The sequence below is a fragment of the Pecten maximus genome, chromosome 10 (assembly GCF_902652985.1).
Source record: "Pecten maximus chromosome 10, xPecMax1.1, whole genome shotgun sequence".
NCBI lineage: Eukaryota > Metazoa > Mollusca > Bivalvia > Pectinida > Pectinidae > Pecten > Pecten maximus.
In genome coordinates, this window is record NC_047024.1 from 38,956,612 (window position 1) to 38,977,131 (window position 20,520).

A 20,520-nucleotide genomic window follows, 5' to 3' on the forward strand; every position below is an offset into this window, starting at 1 on the left:
TTTATAGGGAAAGGACACATGTAAATATAGTTCCTATTCATTTTTGTATGTGTATGCTAGACATTTGTTAAGGCAGTTGTATTGTTTAACAGTTAGAGCCAATGCTGATGACAATATCAGTTTCTATTGCTATAGAAGCTATCAAAGTCGGTCAATTGGCCACGCCCATACTGGCGAGAGCTCGGTCTGTATGTTAACGAAGCGGGGTATTTGGATTGTTGTGAAAGTCCTGTTTCCGAAGATTTAAAGACATATTTGGATTTACGCAGTATGCTTAACGACATGTGCATTTTAACAAAGTCAGAGTTGATGTGTTTCTACAGGCTCAACCGTTATGTGAAGTTGTGTGCACTTGTTCCATTTCATTTCGGATTTTACTTGACCTTAGATGCTTACACACGGACGAAATGAACGTTTCAATCAATAAATGACGGTAAGAATGATGTTAACTATTTTTGTTAAATTTATTTAGTTAATTCATTCTAATCGATTTCTTCACTTTCGATTCCAATACCACGGGTCATCAATCATAAATGGTGCAGAGTGTTGAATTTCGCTACGAGTCGAACTTGACGCCATATTGTTTTGATTAGAAACGGGGCGTGGCTTAACACGATAGGTCATGGTTCTATCGCAGATTAGAAGTCGGTCCGCAACCAATCAAAACACGCGTTGCAAACGAATCGTGTTAGAATGTAAGATAGAAAACATAACGTCAAGATTTGGCGTACATTTGTGCGCCGTTGACAGGGGACTGCAATGAATTTTGGGAGAGATTGAGCTGCCTCGGTATATTTTGCTATAAAATGTAATAAACAGAATATCTAATAGTATCTTCAGTAATACCAAATATATTTCACGAGTGTGGCAAGTATTTTGATATTTTTCACGCGTGCGTAGTAGCCCTCGTGAAAAATATAAAAGCATTAGCCACACTCGTGAAATAAATTTGGTATGACTGAAGACACTGTTATATATCCTCTATCTAAAATAAAACAAAGGTCATTAGCGCCAGCAAAAGGTAAGCTAAGGCGGTTTAAAACAAACTGTCAACACCTAATGTTAAAATAGTGACAAAACGCAGGTCAAGTCACAATAATAAAATCCAATATTGGTGTATCGGAATCTAAATTACCGGTAAGGCCCATTATATCTTAAGGAAATGGAGTAGGGGGGTTTCTGTTGTTGTAGTTGTTTTGTTTTGTTTTAAATTCCTGTCGCATCAAATGTCTATTGTCATTCGTTCAAAGTCCACTCTTAAGTTCTATTGGTTCTGGCCAGTTTTATTACATCTGATACTTAAGGTCCTAAAACTCGTCGCTGCTGATGATGCTTAATAAAGTGAGGTTCAAGAAAGACGAAATTTGACCTTTTTGCACGGCATACCTTAAAACACATCTGGGGTACCTTTGATTGTAATGTTTACCACATATACTGTTATTTATATATATAACCCCTGTTGCTGGTACTGCATCGCCCTTGATCTGCCCTGCTACGATTTGTTTTTCATTTATCATTACACAGATATTGTTGGACAATGAATCATGCACGTGCAAAATTTCAAATATACCATGACATCTTCTGCGCATTACAAAGGCAAAAATGTACCAGCTGGGCGCGGCCTTTTCGTTAAAACAAGGCATCATGTTACAATGTAGTGAATAATCGGATGATCTCTGTCGTGTCGCTTTCAGCAGACATTGAAGTAAAAACGAACGTTAAGCTACATTTACATGTTACAGGATAGATAAAATCAACATACTAGTATGTTTTTTTTCAACTATTAAGCCGGGCCTGGTATGTATTCATTCGTTATTCAATAGTATACGTGTAAATACGTGGAATATTTGTTGAAGAACATGACGATTTATTTATTTATTTATTTATTTCTCTTAAAAATGATTAGATATAAATTGTCTTTTACCCTTGATAGGGATATCCACACTATACGTCACGTCAACATTGCCTTTCACTGAAGTAACGTCAATATTACATCTATATAATTATACAGGGTTTTACAGGGTGAGAGAAAAATACGCATTTACTCCCTTGGCAAGCCTCGTGCTTGTCTCAACCCGAAGAGGATGAGATATTCTATTAATCTTAGTCACTTTTCGTTGAAACTGTATTTCCTTCCGTATCTGTGTACAAACTGGGGTTTGTGCGAGGCTATTTATAGAATTGAAAAGTACCTATATCCTGTTTTTTTTTTTTTTTTGTTATTTCTTATGATTACAGCAAACAGTGTCCATTGTTTTGTTATTGTATTGGGTTTCTGGGTAATCGCTACAGGAAAGGCCATAGCAAGATTGTCCAAGGATGAAGGGACCAATCCGAGGTGTTTTATAGTGTTATCATACTGAAATACTGTACTTGAACCCAGTAGCAGGACATCCCGCCCGTCACATGATAATCACGACGGGCAAATAATGCATCATATGTTCATGAAAACATGAAAAAAAATAGATAAGAAGTTGTTTCGGAATCAATTTGTGCATGTCACAATGATCAAATAGAATAATGTACGTAAGAAATGTGTTGTGTGGAATAAGGCGATAAAAAGTGTGTAATATCAAACAAAACTATGAAGTGTTCGTTATAAATTCACTTAATAGTTATGTAAAAACACTTTACCGTGTATTCTGTGTTAGGAATGTTAGTGGAAACTGGACATGACGTTATGATCAAATGTTTATATCGATGTTAATCTCGGGAGAATAAACTGTCTTATAAACTTCATTATGTTACGATTGCTATCTAGAGATAGCGATAAGTTTATATTGTATAATTCATGAATATTTCCTTTTGTAACAATGACAAGATTTATCTTATTTATCTATTTTATTTTATTGTTTTGCCTAAAAAGGATTCAATTCTATTATACAGTATTATCAGGTCATACCCGAGTATGATGTAATAGTTTAACGTTTCCGCTGATAAGCTTTGCCAGTGTTAATCTATACAGCTGCTCTAAACACGTGTGGTAGTGTATCAATGTTACCGTGTTCATTTGGTTCTGTATATGTGTGAACGACCTTCAGGACGAGGAACGCGTGTGTATGTGTGTAGGGCACGTACACATAACAGACGCATTTTGACCAGGGGTCATTGAGTGGAGAGGACCTGCCTACCCGATAAAAAGCAACGCGCTGTCAGTTTGTGTAGTAGTGAGAAAGGTGACACGTTACCAGGCACACAGCTGATCCTAGTGTACTATTTATATATACAGGATACTCGCTTATGTATTTATGTTTGTAAATAGTGACTCATCATATTTACTGTTGCTGTGATTTATTAGGTAAAGTGCATTTATTTGCACATGTCTTCACATGACAAAGCCGACTTGTCAGTCGGAGTTTTAAAAACAATCAGAGAATCCAAACGAGGACATTGACATGCTTGGGACGGAAATGTTCGCATCGACTCCGGGATTGTTGTCTGAAACTATTTCAACTTTAACTCGCCACAATTTAAAGACGACGTTTCAATCGATAATTTCCACAGCTTTTAAGTTACAAAGAAGTATTTAAAGGCTTAAACGACAATTTAAATAGCATGCAAGGCAATCAATTACATAGTGCTGAGACTGCAAATCGTTATTTGTTTCCAAATTAAAAAGGAAGGGGAAATTCTTGGAAATCGCGTTGAAAACCGCATTTGGTGCGAGAATCTCGTTTGTCCTTGTGAGTTTTGTCACAGTCGTTTTATAACAACGCGAGTTCAGACGAGAGACTTTTTACGACAGAAACACACCAGGAGGACGATGGCAAGTGTTTCGTTATATCGAGTGTTCGTTACTACCCTTGTGACGATGTCTTTGTGGAGTACGTCTGTAGCGAAAAAGTCAAAACCACATATCATCTTCATCGTAGCAGACGACCTTGGTAAGTTATTGAACATATATCATCTTCATCTTTTGAAAATAACCTCGCTCAGTACACAACAATGTACTCTGATGTCACACTTTTACTTAACGCAATGTGAGATAAGTACTCTGGGATATCATTACGAGATACATATAGACGGCTATAGAATAGAAATAGTCCATCATTATCCTAGAGAAAAGAGAAGTCATATTGTTGCTAAATCGACCGTTCCGGAGTTACCTGGCTTAGAGTTGACAGGACATATCCTTAAGGTTTTTGGTTACCCCCGACAGGAAATGGCAGTTCAGCTTCCACACTGGGCGATTGTTGAGACAGTTTTATTTCTGTCACGGATATTTTATATGTGGGAAGTAATATCAGTTTATCACAGTTGAGGTATTATCTAATATACACATAGTAGTATGATATCGTGTTCATACATACGTGGCCACACTTATACGTCAGATGCTTCACGCGCTAATAAAATATTGTTCTAAGTAAAGTTTAGAGTGTTGTGAATACTTTAGATTGTTTGCTCTTGATTAAGTGAACACTTTTAAATATATTTTTATCTTTAAATTTTCTTTTGATGATATCGACCTACAGCTTAGATTTTTCTGGCACGAAGGACTTATTGAATGATCGGTTTTTGTGACGAATGATATTCCGCTTGTAGGGCGAAATCCTTTGTTTTTACCTTCAGTTAATTTTATAACTCCTTCCTTCTTAATTCTAAAAACTTAAACAATTTATCTTCTTGAAGTAAGATTTATCTGATATCTGAAGACAAGTCGCTTATAATATCTTTGTGAGGATTTTACATCAAAGCGCTAAATGTATCAATTCGCGGTACGTGTTCACTAAAACGCCTAGTAATAACATGCTGACAGGGATCGCTGAACAAAGGCCATGATACAATATGCTTTTGCAACCCATACTTACCGCCCCGCTCTCTTACCACAATAGATACTATCTCACCCAGACGACCGGAACATTTGGGAAAGGGAGGGTAAAATAAGATTCCATCATGTGGCTCATTTAACTGTCAAAGAAATAACATGTCAATTTCACCAGACCGTTTCACTAGCGACTACAACGTGTGTGTGTGTTTTATGAATGAATGTTGATTTTGTAAGCTTGTCGTGTACCCACACTCTGAATCATGTTTTTTTCTTTACGCCGAAAAAAACACTAAACACTTCACACACTTTGATATGTACGTATCATACACACACCAATATCACAACCTTTGCTAGTCTTAATCTTTGCGTCCATATTAAAGGGTTTCCAGAATAAGGATACTGCTTGTCTAACGTGTCGTTGATGTCTTATTGACCATTATGATTTATTATCTTATGATATGCCTGATATATAATGTTAAAAAATAGTGTACCACTTAATGTTAGGATTACCCATGTGTCCCCTGAGGGTAGGAGTAAAGATTTCTACATGTACCCTGAGGCACTAGTTAAAGTAAAGATTTCTACATATCCCATAAGGCAATAGTTAAAGTAAAGATTTCCGTGTGTCCCAGAGGCGTCAGTTAGGTGAGCTAGGATTTCTGCATGTCCCCTAAGGCGGTTGTAAGAGTCAAGATTTCTGCATGTCCCATAAGCTGAGGCGGTTCTTAGAGTAAAGATTTCTGCATGTCCCCTAAGGCGCTAGTTAGAGTAAATATTTCTGCATGTCCCCTGAGGCGGTTCTTAGAGTAAAGATTTCTGTATGTCCCATAAGGCGGTTGTTAGAGTTCAGATTTCGGCTTGTCCCCTAAAGCGCTAGTTAGAGAAAAGGTTTCTGTATGTCCCCTAAAGCGCTAGTTAGAGTAAAGATTTCTGTATGTCCCATAAGGCGGTTGTTGGAGTTCAGATTTCGGCTTGTCCCCTAAAGCGCTAGTTAGAGTAAAGATTTCTGCGGTAGTGAAGTCACTGTGATAACAGTTAAGATCTCTGAATGTGCCCTGGTGGTTCGTAGTTATAATATGTGCCCCCTTTTTGTTCTCACGCGACCCTAAAATGCTCGTTATGAAACTTCGTGTCACTGGAAAGCATATTACCGGTTCAGACATCTTCCCATTCACAACACGACCACATCTGACATGGTTAAATTTACAGTATGAAGATATTTTTTAGTTGGTGACGTCATACAATGTTAATTTTTCTTCTAAGATGCTATGATGATAATATAATGGTAATTTGTAAATTATTTAATACAAACAGTGTTAATCATCGACACACCGTTTGATGTTTGAAACCGTGCTGACAGGATTCGGTGTTATTAATGAGTCACTGCAGACAAAAACTTGTTTCATAGAAGTTTTCATTTGTAGTTTCAAACTGAAATGGGTTTAAGTCTGTAAAAGATCTGGACTGCTCTATCGATCTGTAGACCGGTTACAGTTTCTTAGTACACACGTCACATGAAACGCGAGTTCACTTCGGTCAACAGGTGATCCATCTATTGATCCATTCACCATCTAGTTTTATCTTAAATCTGCTCAAATAAATCATTGTATTTTATCTTGAATATGTCAACCATGAAATACCAAATACGTAATATGTCGAAGTCAAATTGGCATGTTGGTGCGATATAACGAGGAAAAAAACTACAATAACCATGGCAACACAGATAACTATTGTTGGAGTATGTTACATTACAACACATACAATGTGATGGTTTTGCTTTGCGTCCTATTGACACAAAGTTACGAGAACGGTCACCCACCGATATCATGGTCTCTGATGGAAGACAAATTAATAATTCCATTGCACTAGAATGTCTCACCTGGACAAGGTAGTTCTCACCTGGACAAGGTAGTTCTCATATGGACAAGATAGTTCTCACCTGAACAAGTTTGTTCTCACCTGGACAAAGTAGTTCTCACCTGGACAAAGTAGTTCTCACATGGACAAGATAGTTCTCACCTGAACAAGGTAGTTCTCACCTGGACAAAGTAGTTCTCACCTGGACACGGTAGTTCTCACCTGGACAAGGTAGTTCTCACATGGACAAGGTAGTTCTCACATGGACAAGATAGTTCTCACCTGAACAAGGTAGTTCTCATCTGGACAAGGTAATTCTCACCTGAACAAGGTAGTTTTCACCTGGACAAGGTAGTTCTCACATGGGAGTTCTCACCTGGACAAGGTAGTTCTCACCTGGACAAAGTAGTTCTCACATGGACAAGATAGTTCTCACCTGAACAAGGTAGTTCTCATCTGGACAAAGTAGTTCTCACCTGAACACGGTAGTTCTCACCTGGACAAGGTAGTTCTCACCTGGACAAGGTAGTTCTCACATGGACAAGTTCGTTCTCACCTGGACAAGGTAGTTCTCACCTGGACAAGGTCATTCTCACCTGGACAAGGTCATTCTCACATGGACAAGGTAGTTCTCACATGGGAGTTCTCACCTGGACAAGGTAGTTCTCACATGGGAGTTCTCACCTGGACAAGGTAGTTCTCACCTGGACAAGGTAGTTTTCACATGGACAAGGTAGTTCTCACATGGTAGTTCTCACATGGACAAGGTAGTTCTCACCTGGACAAGGTAGTTCTCACGTGGACATGGTAGTTCTCACATGGACAAGGTAGTTCTCACATGGACAAGATAGTTCTCACCTGAACAAGGTAGTTCTCATCTGGACAAGGTAATTCTCACCTGAACAAGGTAGTTTTCACCTGGACAAGGTAATTCTCACATGGTAGTTCTCACATGGACAAGGTAGTTTTCACCTGGACAAGGTAATTCTCACATCGTAGTTCTCACATGGACAAGGTAGTTCTCACATGGACAAGGTAGTTCTCACCTGGACAAGGTAATTCTCACATGGTAGTTCTCACCTGGACAAGGTAGTTCTCACCTGGACAAGGTAGTTCTCACCTGGACAAGGTAGTTCTCACCTGGACAAGGTAGTTCTCACATGGGAGTTCTCACCTGGACAAGGTAGTTCTCACCTGGACAAGGTAGTTCTCACATGGACAAGTTCGTTCTCACCTGGACAAGGTAGTTCTCACCTAGACAAGGTAGTTCTCACATGGACAAGTTCGTTCTCACATGGACAAGGTAGTTCTCACCTGGACAAGGTAGTTCTCACATGGACAAGTTCGTTCTCACCTGGACAAGGTAGTTCTCACCTGGACAAGGTAGTTCTCACATGGACAAGTTCGTTCTCACCTGGACAAGGTAGTTCTCACCTGGACAAGGTAGTTCTCACATGGACAAGGTAGTTCTCACCTGGACAAGGTAGTTCTCACATGGACAAGTTCGTTCTCACCTGGACAAGGTAGTTCTCACCTGGACAAGGTAGTTCTCACATGGACAAGTTCGTTCTCACCTGGACAAGGTAGTTCTCACATGGACAAGTTCGTTCTCACCTGGACAAGGTAGTTCTCACCTGGACAAGGTAGTTCTCACATGGACAAGTTCGTTCTCACCTGGACAAGGTAGTTCTCACATGGACAAGGTAGTTCTCACATGGACAAGGTAGTTCTCACATGGGAGTTCTCACCTGGACAAGGTAGGATATGTTTGAGACAATAACATAATATTGAAATATAGAATGAGCATTACATTTGTATTTACTAAAGTTAATCGTGTCGGCAGGTTAACGAAATTGACCTCAGTTGTAAAGAGATATACGCAAATCCAAACATGGGCAGAGATTCATTAACATATCACCATGAATCAGCCGTGACGGATAGAGAAACTACATCACCCTCTTCTTAAGTATCTCGATACACAGAAAATGTCTCCTAGCTACTACAAAACAGATTCACTCGGTCGGGCCATTTGTTTATACACACGGGAGTCCATCAACTTATTAAACATAGAAGTACTTCACTCTCTTATTAAACAAACTGAATGGAACTAAAACTGTAAGTCAATGGCTAACTAGTACCAACTCTACCCTTCATTTCTGTCATACATTTACTACATGTACCGATATTTATTTCGCTGCACTATTTTCTGTAATACGTGTAGTTTAATTGTCTTCACATTTCTTTCATTTCGAATAAACGTCACATTATTGACAAAGAAATCCCACAGTGTTAATACATGAGGGATGATTTGTATTTAGTCAGAGATTGATATCACCATCTGTGTATTTACTAACATTACAGATAGCAATACTTATCTTAGTTCAAGTGTTAACGATCAGGGGATCTCCGATATAGGATAGTTCTATTGTTTATCATAGCATTCCAATTAAAGATAACCTGGTTTATAATCCATGTGATAACGAGGTCAACTCTTAACGTGAATCGATATCACACCTGATACAAAAACAGGTTAAGATATGAAACTTAAGTAATACAATAAGTATATTCTCAAAATATTAACATACATACTACATAACAAAGCCGTTCATCAGTGATGTCATTGGTCGAAAGTTTGGAAATCCAAAAACGGAACTCGTAGGAATGAAAGGATTGCACAAAGCACACAATATAATTATAAATGGGGCTAAACCTTTTAGAATACAGAATGAAAGATGAACTACCATCTTAATCAATCAATTTAGTAAAGAATAGTAATTTAGATGTATACTCTAAATCGGTGTCACTATTGATAAGAATTGGATATGACATGCAGGTTAACGGCAGAACTCGGGGACTGCGAATTGTGGACTCTGCACTGCTGGTCAAGACACCAAGCATCGGTCCGAGTAAGCGTGGTATATCACTTACATAAGGATCAATATGAATTCAGTATAGTTTAAGTTTTTCGAACTAACTTTATTTAACTTAAATCTTAAAGAAATCGTCTATACATGCTTTCAACACACAATGTAAACATCAGACTTACATATAAACTGATGAAATATTGTATGGCATGGCGGTAAACGGTTTTACAGGTAGGTGTGTCACTATCTGACCTACATTTACAAAGTGACCTATATATATTACAAATCTGTTTCGTTGCGCATGATATCACACAGCTGGTGTGTTTAACAAATATCCTCTTCTCATGAAAGTAAAGTATGTAACGAAATCCTCACTAGTGCCGATATTATCGGTAAAAAATACTAAGAGAGTTTATAATAAAAGAATATCCACGGAATTTCACGATATCAAACTGACTAAATATCCGCTTGAGATAGTAACACTTCAAAGAGATGTTCTTCCCGAGAAAGATATTAACAGAGATCGACACAGCGGAAAGATGATAACGATAGCGTGGAGATCTTGGAGAGAGGAATGATTCCAGCGTACGTAAGGCCATTAGGAGGCGAGGTTACTCTGCCCTTGTCCTATTTAATGCCACTGAAAAAAGAAAGAATCTCGCGATGTAATTATTATCATAACTTTGCTTTTGTGGGGTCCGTATGGGGGAATTTAATACCGTGGGTTGAAAGACCATTCCGTTCCATATTTAGGATTCTTTCCGTCATTGTCCGTCTGATACATTTGTAAGTGACTTTCCTTTACCCCGTCTGTCCTGTCGAACGCTGTCATTCTGTCTGTCCGTCGTTGTCATCCCGTTCGTCCGTCAGTGACTGCCCCGTGCCCCGTCTGTCCTGTCGAACGCTGTCATTATGTTCGTCCGTTGGTGACTGCCCCGTGCCCCGTCTGTCCTACCGAACGCTGTCATTCTGTTCGTCCGTCGGTGACTGCCCCGTACCCCGTCTGTCCTGTCGAACGTTGTCATTCTGTTCGTCCGTCGGTGACTGCCCTGTACCCCGTCTGTCCTGTCGAACGTTGTAATTCTGTTCGTCCGTCAGTGACTGCCCTGTACCCCGTCTGTCCTTTCGAACGTTGTAATTCTGTTCGTCCGTCGGTGACTGCCCTGTGCCCTGTCTGTCCTACCGAACGCTGTCATTCTGTCTGTCCGTCAGTGACTGCCATGTACCCCGTCTGTCCTGTCGAACTATGTCGGTGATTATCATTTACTCTACTTTTACCTTTACTCATAATTGGTTAATAATTTATGGTAATTGCGCTAAGCTTGTGAATAGCAATGCTTTCAACGAGCTATATTTTTGTGTGTATAATTAATGTGGTGAGTTAACATGTATTATTTTAAGCACTTTGGTTTCACACCGTTGATGTTCTCCGGTACGATATCCCTCGTTAAAGTATAATAGGTGAATACCTGGCTGACACCCCTTACATTATCACGCGAGTTAGGGTACCAAGCAATAAGAACCCGTCGTTGTAACGAACCCTAAAATAAGTGGAAGTAGGACATCATGTTGGTGTATATCGGTCACTGGAACACGCTGTTGAGTACACATGTTTTTAGAATGCATTCCAGTACCAACGAGGTTAACATATGTAAGCTTTAACCGTTTTTGCCGTATGTACAGTACAGCCATAATGTCTCGTGTTTTATACGGGTTGTGGGCAGAACGCATGTTTGTTACTATCCTGAATGGCATTTTCCGTCAAAACAAGAAAATATGTAGCGTGAAGTTTGACAGTGATTGTGAAGAGAGTTATCGTGTGTTTAGAATGTTTATGTATTTCGAACATTGCAAAAATACACCATCGGGTGTTCAGAGTGGAGGTTTAAAGTAACCGGATGAGGCTACCGCTTCCGACCAGTCTCATAAACCAGATGGCACAAAGACCCAAACCGCCATGGAGGAACGGGAGATACCATAACTGGAGAGTAATTCGTTAGTAATTAACAAAATATAATGTAATATGTGTATATTTCTTTTCGTTAATTCACCGTCAAAGTTATGTTGCAGACCTAGAATTCAGTAATGAATAAAACATTAACAAAGGACACTTTGGGTCCTACGAACCATTGGAATAGAATCAAGTAATAGAGAACATTCATATCTATACTGAGTCAAACTGCACCGTACAGGGACTGTATCCTTCAAATAAAAAATATCACTGATAAGGGGCAAAAATGAGATACACAGATGCATTAGGGAAATTTTGGATAAAGAAGCTGGTGTAGTTATTTGTTTCAGCGAAGGAATGTACTTCTATAGTCTCCACGACACGAGGTATTGTTCCACGACACGAGATAATGTTCCACGGTACGAGATAATGTTCTACGACACGAATTAACGTTCCAGGACACGAGATAATGTTCCAAGGTACGAGATAATGTTCTACGACACGAGTTAACGTTCCGCGACACGAGATAATGTTACACGACACGAGTTAATGTTTTGCGACACGAGATATTGTTCCACGACACGAGATAATGTTCCACGACATGAATTAATGTTACCCGACGAAACAAGTAAATGTTTCATGACAAGTGTTTTAGTTTTAAACTTGAATTTAACGTGCTCACGTATCGAGTTCCAGTCCCACGACGTAAGTAAGGTTTCCGGTTTTCATAAATTAGAATTAAAATTTCCCTAGAGGTTAAGATGTTAAGACTCAGGGAGATTTAATGAACATTGTTTCCACAAACAACGGATAATTCTCGCAACTGAAAGTGAATGTTGGAATTTTGATGTTTTTCTTTATCGTGTCAATGTCCTATCACTCATGTATGCAAACATATTTCTTATCTACGACAAAGTATCTATGTCAAGGTGTGTGTCACAAGTTATCACATTACAGGTGACTTAGTAACATACATTAGGTAGAGTTAATAGTGCTATAGTATATATCCAAGTGACATTCTGGATTCTACAGCTGCACGAGGTGATATCCACAACCTGGCAAATATCATTTTAACTCGGTAAAGGTCGGGTGTTTATAAAAACATTCTTAAACTTATTCAGACAGAAAAAAAACTTGCTTTGTTAATGACAGCTGAATTGGTTGTTAGTAGATAATATAGTTTAACTCACCGATGCTTTACCTATTACGTTTCATGTTAGTTGTATCAATAGCAAATCGTTGTTAAACATAAATCGGAAAGGAAAGCATTGCGAATAATCAAAACAACCCCGATATTCTATCACCGATGATACATATTATAGTCTGTACAGATTCCACATACCTTTGTCATATATTAGTTGCTAAACGCGAGTATGTGCGTGCTACATTATTAAGTCAAGACTTCGAACATACAGAGAGTCCTAAAAAGTCATCCTGTTAACGTACCCATTGACATTGACCTAAAAAGACTAACACTGCATATTTAATATATAGGTAAACATTGTGCTCTTGACTTTGACATACGCAGGGCAATATTGTGATATTCAAAATGTTTTTTTCTACAACAAGAATTCTTTTGAAACATTGTATAGGGAAACAAGCTTTAAGTGAAAAGTGAAGTCGGTCAATTGTGTGTTTGTTGATGTGTTTGTTGATGTGTCGGACGCCCCCTACAGACCGACGAATTGCTAACATTCCTAAACAACATCAAACAGTAGTAAATGTATGTCAGTAACTGCGTATTTCTAAATAACAATTTGTTAAGGCGGAGTAAAAGTTCTGGAAAATTGGAGAACAAATGATAGCTATTTTGCGTATCAAGATAATGATGGTAAACAACAAGTCTAGAAAAATATTGTGAAACTCTTGTCAATAATAATTGAAGAGTTCGATTGCAGGTAATTAGAAAACGACTGAAATTGCCAATGGGCCGCAAAACAATACAATACTATTACTAATAATAGCTATATTGGTCCTAAATCCATGCGTTGTAATTTGGTCTAATTCAGAAGGCGGTAGTGCTATGTCTAGCTGTAAAGTCAATGATAATTGAATGTCTAGGTATCGGGTAACAAGTACATCACATACACGTATACGTTATCTTCGAAAGTCATTTTTTATTCCCGAAATCCAGAGCTTGTACACTGTAATGCACATGATCTGATACCTTTAGACAAATCTCCCTCGTATTATATTTTATTCATAATGGACATTGTCACAGATTCCATCAAGTGTCCTTAACGGCGTAGTATTACCTCGCGGACTTTACACCTACCGCCGTACGTTTTGGACTTTGGACGTGGAGAATTTTCAACGCATCATAAATATGTAACACCTATCCGGAACTCCTACGATGTTTTATTAAGGCTATTTACTTCGTCGAGTGAGTTATTATTAGTATAATGTTAAAAAACTAAAAATATTGCTGACTTGTGACTTTTAAATCTGTAACAGATATCCTATAACTATGTTATCAAGTCTAGAAAAATGCTATGAAGTGTCCTGTCGAGTAGGAAGCTAATTTCACATATCGTTACGTAAATGGAAGGTTTATTGTTAAAAAGAAAGAAAGAATTGTATCGTTATACACACATTAATAAGCCCTGTTAATAAAATAAAGGCTCTTGAGTATATTCCATTTTAAACACGATTTAAAAACAAAATAATTTTAGTCTGTACTGTATTGAAAGGTGTCAATATATCTCGTGTCCTTCGTCCATTCATTAAATTACTCTAATATATAAGGATTTTTGTGTAATCAATAAACAGCGGTTACATTGCCGATTTCATGGCATGCAAATTTGCCATACAATGTTCTTAGAATTATTCAATATACCACCATAACACCACACTCCAAACCCTGTATAATGACATCAAGGAGGACGTTAGTCAGACTTACTGGTCAATATACCACCATAACACCACACTCCAAACCCTGTATAGTGACATCAAGGAGGACGTTAGTCAGACTTACTGGTCAATATACCACCATAACACCACACTCCAAACCCTGTATAGTGACATCAAGGAGGACGTTAGTCAGACTTACTGGTCAATATACCACCATAACACCACACTCCAAACCCTGTATAGTGACATCAAGGAGGACGTTAGTCAGACTTACTGGTCAATATACCACCATAACACCACACTCCAAACCCTGTATAGTGACATCAGGGAGGACGTTAGTCAGACTAACTGGTCAATATACCACCATAACACCACACTCCAAACCCTGTATAGTGACATCAGGGAGGACGTTAGTCAGACTTACTGGTCAATATACCACCATAACACCACACTCCAAACCCTGTATAGTGACATCAAGGAGGACGTTAGTCAGACTTACTGGTCAATATACCACCATAACACCACACTCCAAACCCTGTATAGTGACATCAAGGAGGACGTTAGTCAGACTTACTGGTCAATATACCACCATAACACCACACTCCAAACCCTGTATAGTGACATCAAGGAGGACGTTAGTCAGACTTACTGGTCAATATACCACCATAACACCACACTCCAAACCCTGTATAGTCGTCATCAAGGAGGACGTTAGTCAGACTTACTGGTCAATATACCACCATAACACCACACTCCAAACCCTGTATAGTGACATCAAGGAGGACGTTAGTCAGACTTACTGGTCAATATACCACCATAACACCACACTCCAAACCCTGTATAGTGACATCAGGGAGGACGTTAGTCAGACTTACTGGTCAATATACCACCATAACACCACACTCCAAACCCTGTATAGTGACATCAAGGAGGACGTTAGTCAGACTTACTGGTCAATATACCACCATAACACCACACTCCAAACCCTGTATAGTGACATCAAGGAGGACGTTAGTCAGACTAACTGGTCAATATACCACCATAGCACCACACTCCAAACCCTGTATAGTGACATCAAGGAGGACGTTAGTCAGACTTACTGGTCAATATACCACCATAACACCACACTCCAAACCCTGTATAGTGACAACAAGGAGGACGTTAGTCAGACTTACTGGTCAATATACCACCATAACACCACACTCCAAACCCTGTATAGTGACATCAAGGAGGACGTTAGTCAGACTTACTGGTCAATATACCACCATAACACCACACTCCAAACCCTGTATAGTCGTCATCAAGGAGGACGTTAGTCAGACTTACTGGTCAATATACCACCATAACACCACACTCCAAACCCTGTATAGTCGACATCAAAGAGGACGTTAGTCAGACTTACTGGTCAATATACCACCATAACACCACACTCCAAACCCTGTATAGTGACATCAAGGAGGATGTTAGTCAGACTTACTGGTCAATATACCACCATAACACCACACTCCAAACCCTGGATAGTGACATCAAGGAGGACGTTAGTCAGACTTACTGGTCAATATACCACCATAACACCACACTCCAAACCCTGTATAGTCGTCATCAAGGAGGACGTTAGTCAGACTTACTGGTCAATATACCACCATAACACCACACTCCAAACCCTGTATAGTGACATCAAGGAGGACGTTAGTCAGACTTACTGGTCAATATACCACCATAACACCACACTCCAAACCCTGTATAGTGACATCAAGGAGGACGTTAGTCAGACTTACTGGTCAATATACCACCATAACACCACACTCCAAACCCTGTATAGTGACATCAGGGAGGACGTTAGTCAGACTAACTGGTCAATATACCACCATAACACCACACTCCAAACCCTGTATAGTGACATCAAGGAGGACGTTAGTCAGACTTACTGGTCAATATACCACCATAACACCACACTCCAAACCCTGTATAGTGACATCAAGGAGGACGTTAGTCAGACTTACTGGTCAATATACCACCATAACACCACACTCCAAACCCTGTATAGTGACATCAAGAAAGACGTTAGTCAGAATTAATATGTAGGGCATTTGTATAGTTTACATCGAAGTACGTTTACGTCATATTTGTAGTAAGGAACAATTACAATTACATCGAAGATGCTGCATCGCCTGAAGTTATACACTGAGTGAAAAATTGCACTAAATTACATCTCCAGTATTGAATTTTATCGAATCAACACCATCGAATGAAAAAAAAAGTCTGTTAAAAATGAAAGACAAAAGGCATATCATTTAGCTTAAAAAGGGTGGTTACACTGTAAAATACAATCCGTATGCATTTGGTATTACATATAAACAACCTACCATTTTTCATAGATGTAACGTGTAAGTGGCTACATGAGGGGACATTGTTGGGCACCACACTGCCACTCGTAACAAACAGCGCATCGTTGCTTTCTCATTTTGTCGCCTGTTGATGACCAAGAGTAGGTAGGACCTTGTTCCATCATAAGTTGGTCGGAGGTGGAGGCGGAAAGTGAAGCGAAGGGCAAAAGGTTGTCTTCTATTTAGAGTGCACCGAAGAAACCAAAATGCTCCCCTTTCTCTCTTGTCTAATCTTCTGTCGGAACATCCTTGATGCCTGACCTCATGTGACCCTGTCTGTTGTGAGGACGGTATTCAAGACCACGGAAGTAATTACGCCTTGTCATATCTACTTTATATTGTTAACGCGTCCCCTGTCTTTGGTACGATAATAGTTACTATAGTTACCCTCTAACTTTAGTATTTGGCAGTCTTTGACAGTCAATAGCAGAACGCAAATATGTAAACATGGATGTAAATCTAAAACAGTGACGATAGAGCAAGGACAAAAAAGATAAATATACACAAACAACTTTGAAAAAAAGGTAAAAGGGAAATGAAATAATGTGTACTTGGAGTATAAATGTCGTCTGATTCATTATCGATACCAGACATGTAAATCTATATCAAATTTAAGCATTGCCAAGTCCCGAAAACTAGTACTGGGTCAGTGAAAAGGACACTACCAACCATTACGAGCGCTGAACATGTCGACAATTATATTACACATTGAAAACCATGACGACCGTTATATATTCCTCGTCGTCTTAACCACCTCGCATCGATCTTTGTCTTGATTATAAAATATTCAATCAAGTTAACTTAATATGTAGTATCATAGTACTGCAAATGATTGTAAGGCGTTTTGATAATGACTTAGTTGAACAAGTAGCTGGTTGCTATGAATCAAAACATTCGGCCTCATAAACATTAGTCGAATATACAAAACGTTTAAATGTACGTACATGTATTAGTTTCTTTCTATTACCTTAAAGTTTCATATCTCGATTATGTAATCACGCTAAAGGTCGATACCTTAAATTTATTTATACCAAATAGGGATGTACAGGTGTGATCGTGCACGATGCAGACAAGGAATGTAAACTTATCTCAAAATATCTGTGCATCAAATCATTGTAGGCATAAAATAGACCTGCCGGTTTCGGCCTGTACTACACATTGACAAATTTATGACCTGACGAACGGATTAAATGCTTGAGGGCCTGTAAATTGTCTTTTTATCTGACAACTAAGTCTAATCCAACTGACTTAAATAAACATGGATAATGTCCGTCGTCTACTCGTATGGCAAATTGACATAGTTCAATCTTTTAGATGTTGTCATTTACGAAATAAATACGTGACTGTTTACAGACAGATGGCAAAACGTCGCGCCCTACCGAGTTGCGCTGACCTGGTCGCGAGGTCATAACATTCTAATTCGGTCACACATCAAACGTCACGAGAGACCGTATATATGTAACTGTTTGTGTCCCAGTCGAAAGAGACTGCATCTATCCTTATTTTTATAGCTGTTTTTTTATATAGAATATGTCGCTGAAAAATATAAGAAAAAATATATGATGTTATTAACACGACGACATCTTCTGTAACATTTGTACATCTTCTGTAACATTTGTACATCTTCTGTAACATTTGTACATCTTCTGTAACATCTGTAAATCTTCTGTAACATTTGTAAATCTTCTGTAACATTTGTACATCTTCTGTAACATTTGTACATCTTCTGTAACATTTGTACATCGTCTGTAACATTTGTAAATCTTCTGTAACATTTGTACATCTTCTGTAACATTTGTACATCTTCTGTAACGTTTGTACATCTTCTGTAACATTTGTACATCTTCTGTAACATTTGTACATCTTCTGTAACATTTGTACATCTTCTGTAACATTTGTACATCTTCTGTAACATTTGTACATCTTCTGTAACATTTGTAAATCTTCTGTAACATTTGTACATCTTCTGTAACATTTGTAAATCTTCTGTAACATTTGTACATCTTCTGTAACATTTGTACATCTTCTGTAACATTTGTAAATCTTCTGTAACATTTGTACATCTTCTGTAACGTTTGTACATCTTCTGTAACATTTGTACATCTTCTGACACATTTGTACATCGTCTGTAACATTTGTACATCTTCTGTAACATTTGTACATCTTCTGTAACATTTGTACATCGTCTGTAACATTTGTACATCTTCTGTAACATTTGTACATCTCCTTTAACGTTTGTACATCTTCTGACACATTTGTACATCGTCTGTAACATTTGTACATCGTCTGTAACATTTGTACATCGTCTGTAACGTTTGTACATCTTCTGTGACATTTGTACATCTTCTACTCGCGTATAGAGGTGAGTCTGACATAGACACGGAATTTTAACATTTTGTGATAAAGACAAAGGAGAACTTATTCTATTAGATAGTGTGACTTCTACCAGGAATGGGTGGTTGAGGGGAAGAGATAGAGAGGAGGGGTGGGTTGGTTGGGTGGGGTTTAGATAAATTTAACAACACGAAGCTTGCCGTAGGTTGAAAGGGTTATCCCGCCTTTGGCGTTTATCCTTTATCCGATATGTATCTTATTTTCAAAATCGTTCTGAGGTGTTCTTGGCTTGATGTCCATAAATTGTTGAGACATTTATTTAATTTCCATGAATCTTCTCGTGTCGGTCTCAGGGTAATACAAGTAAATCGTTTAATTGGATAAACATGTTTCTTTTTAGGTAAGGGAGGGTTCTTGTATGTCACTGTTTATTGGTATTTGTAATAGGGATGACGTTTTGTACAATTATATTAATACCGATTCCATTTATGTCTGTGTTTCAGGATGGAATGACGTCGGCTGGCATAACCGATACATGCGGACCCCCACTATTAACCGTCTGGCCAGACACGGGGTGATCCTTAATTCATCTTATGTCCATCCAACGTGCACACCGTAAGTGACTGAAAACAAAATGCAATAACGCAAAATGTAATTTAAGCCGAAATTCCTTCAAACAGACATCCGGAGCTTCTCGAAACTCACTGTTCCCAACATGCCATTACTTTGAGCTCCTTGATGTCTCTAGCTGGCTACTGATTTTCCCTTCAAGGCTGATCTTTCTTGTGGTGACAGTCAGAGACACCCATCCTCATAGGACCCTGGCTGTATTGACTGACTATAATGTTCCTCCTGGGCTCCATGTTTATTCCCTGTTATACAAACTCATATGATATCATTTCACCAGAATTGCCCGACTGGCCAGTATTCGCATGATTGGGCATGATTAGCTATTAACAATAATATATTGAAAAAAAGACGAAACGTTACATAATAACAAATTTGGTTTCGTCCCGCCATAACTGTCACGTCGTAAATGCAGGACAAATCAAATAAAACAAAATAAAAGAAACTTTATCTTGTAATGTAATATTACGCTTTGTCAGCAAAAATCTTATCAGTAGGAAAATTCTTCAAAGTAAGCTTGTACATGTCTTCAAACGGTATCAAGTTAAGTGAATTATCTTCTATAAAGGAGATATGAAAATTGGATTATCTTCGTTCCCGACAGAAAACGAGGCCGATATTATCAGTCTCGTCTCACTTCTTATAGATATGGTTACAATTTTATCTGACGTACTGCTCGTCTAGTTGTGTTGAAATATTGTTTAAAAATAAAACTGCAGTTTTACGAGATTTTACAAGCAGGATAAAATTATTTTGAATATGTATGTGATGGAAGACCATTCTGTATTTCTGTCGTTCTATACATAACTTTCTAAACAAACGGCATTTCATTTCTAAAGTTTCGTTTCGAAACTGCTAATACATCCAGAATTTTAAAATTAT

At 38.4% G+C, this 20,520-nt stretch overlaps 1 protein-coding gene across 1 annotated transcript in view; it reads left to right on the forward strand.

Moving 5' to 3' along the window:
- Positions 1-3,015: 3,015 nt before the first annotated feature.
- LOC117336269 (arylsulfatase I-like) overlaps positions 3,016-20,520 on the forward strand; it is a 34,782-nt gene continuing 17,277 nt past the window's right edge. Inside the window, exons 1-2 of the mRNA XM_033896748.1 lie at positions 3,016-3,884; positions 19,515-19,626. Coding sequence (XP_033752639.1) covers positions 3,764-3,884; positions 19,515-19,626 — 233 coding nt within the window. The 5' untranslated portion in view covers positions 3,016-3,763. The remainder of the gene's footprint in view (positions 3,885-19,514; positions 19,627-20,520) is intronic.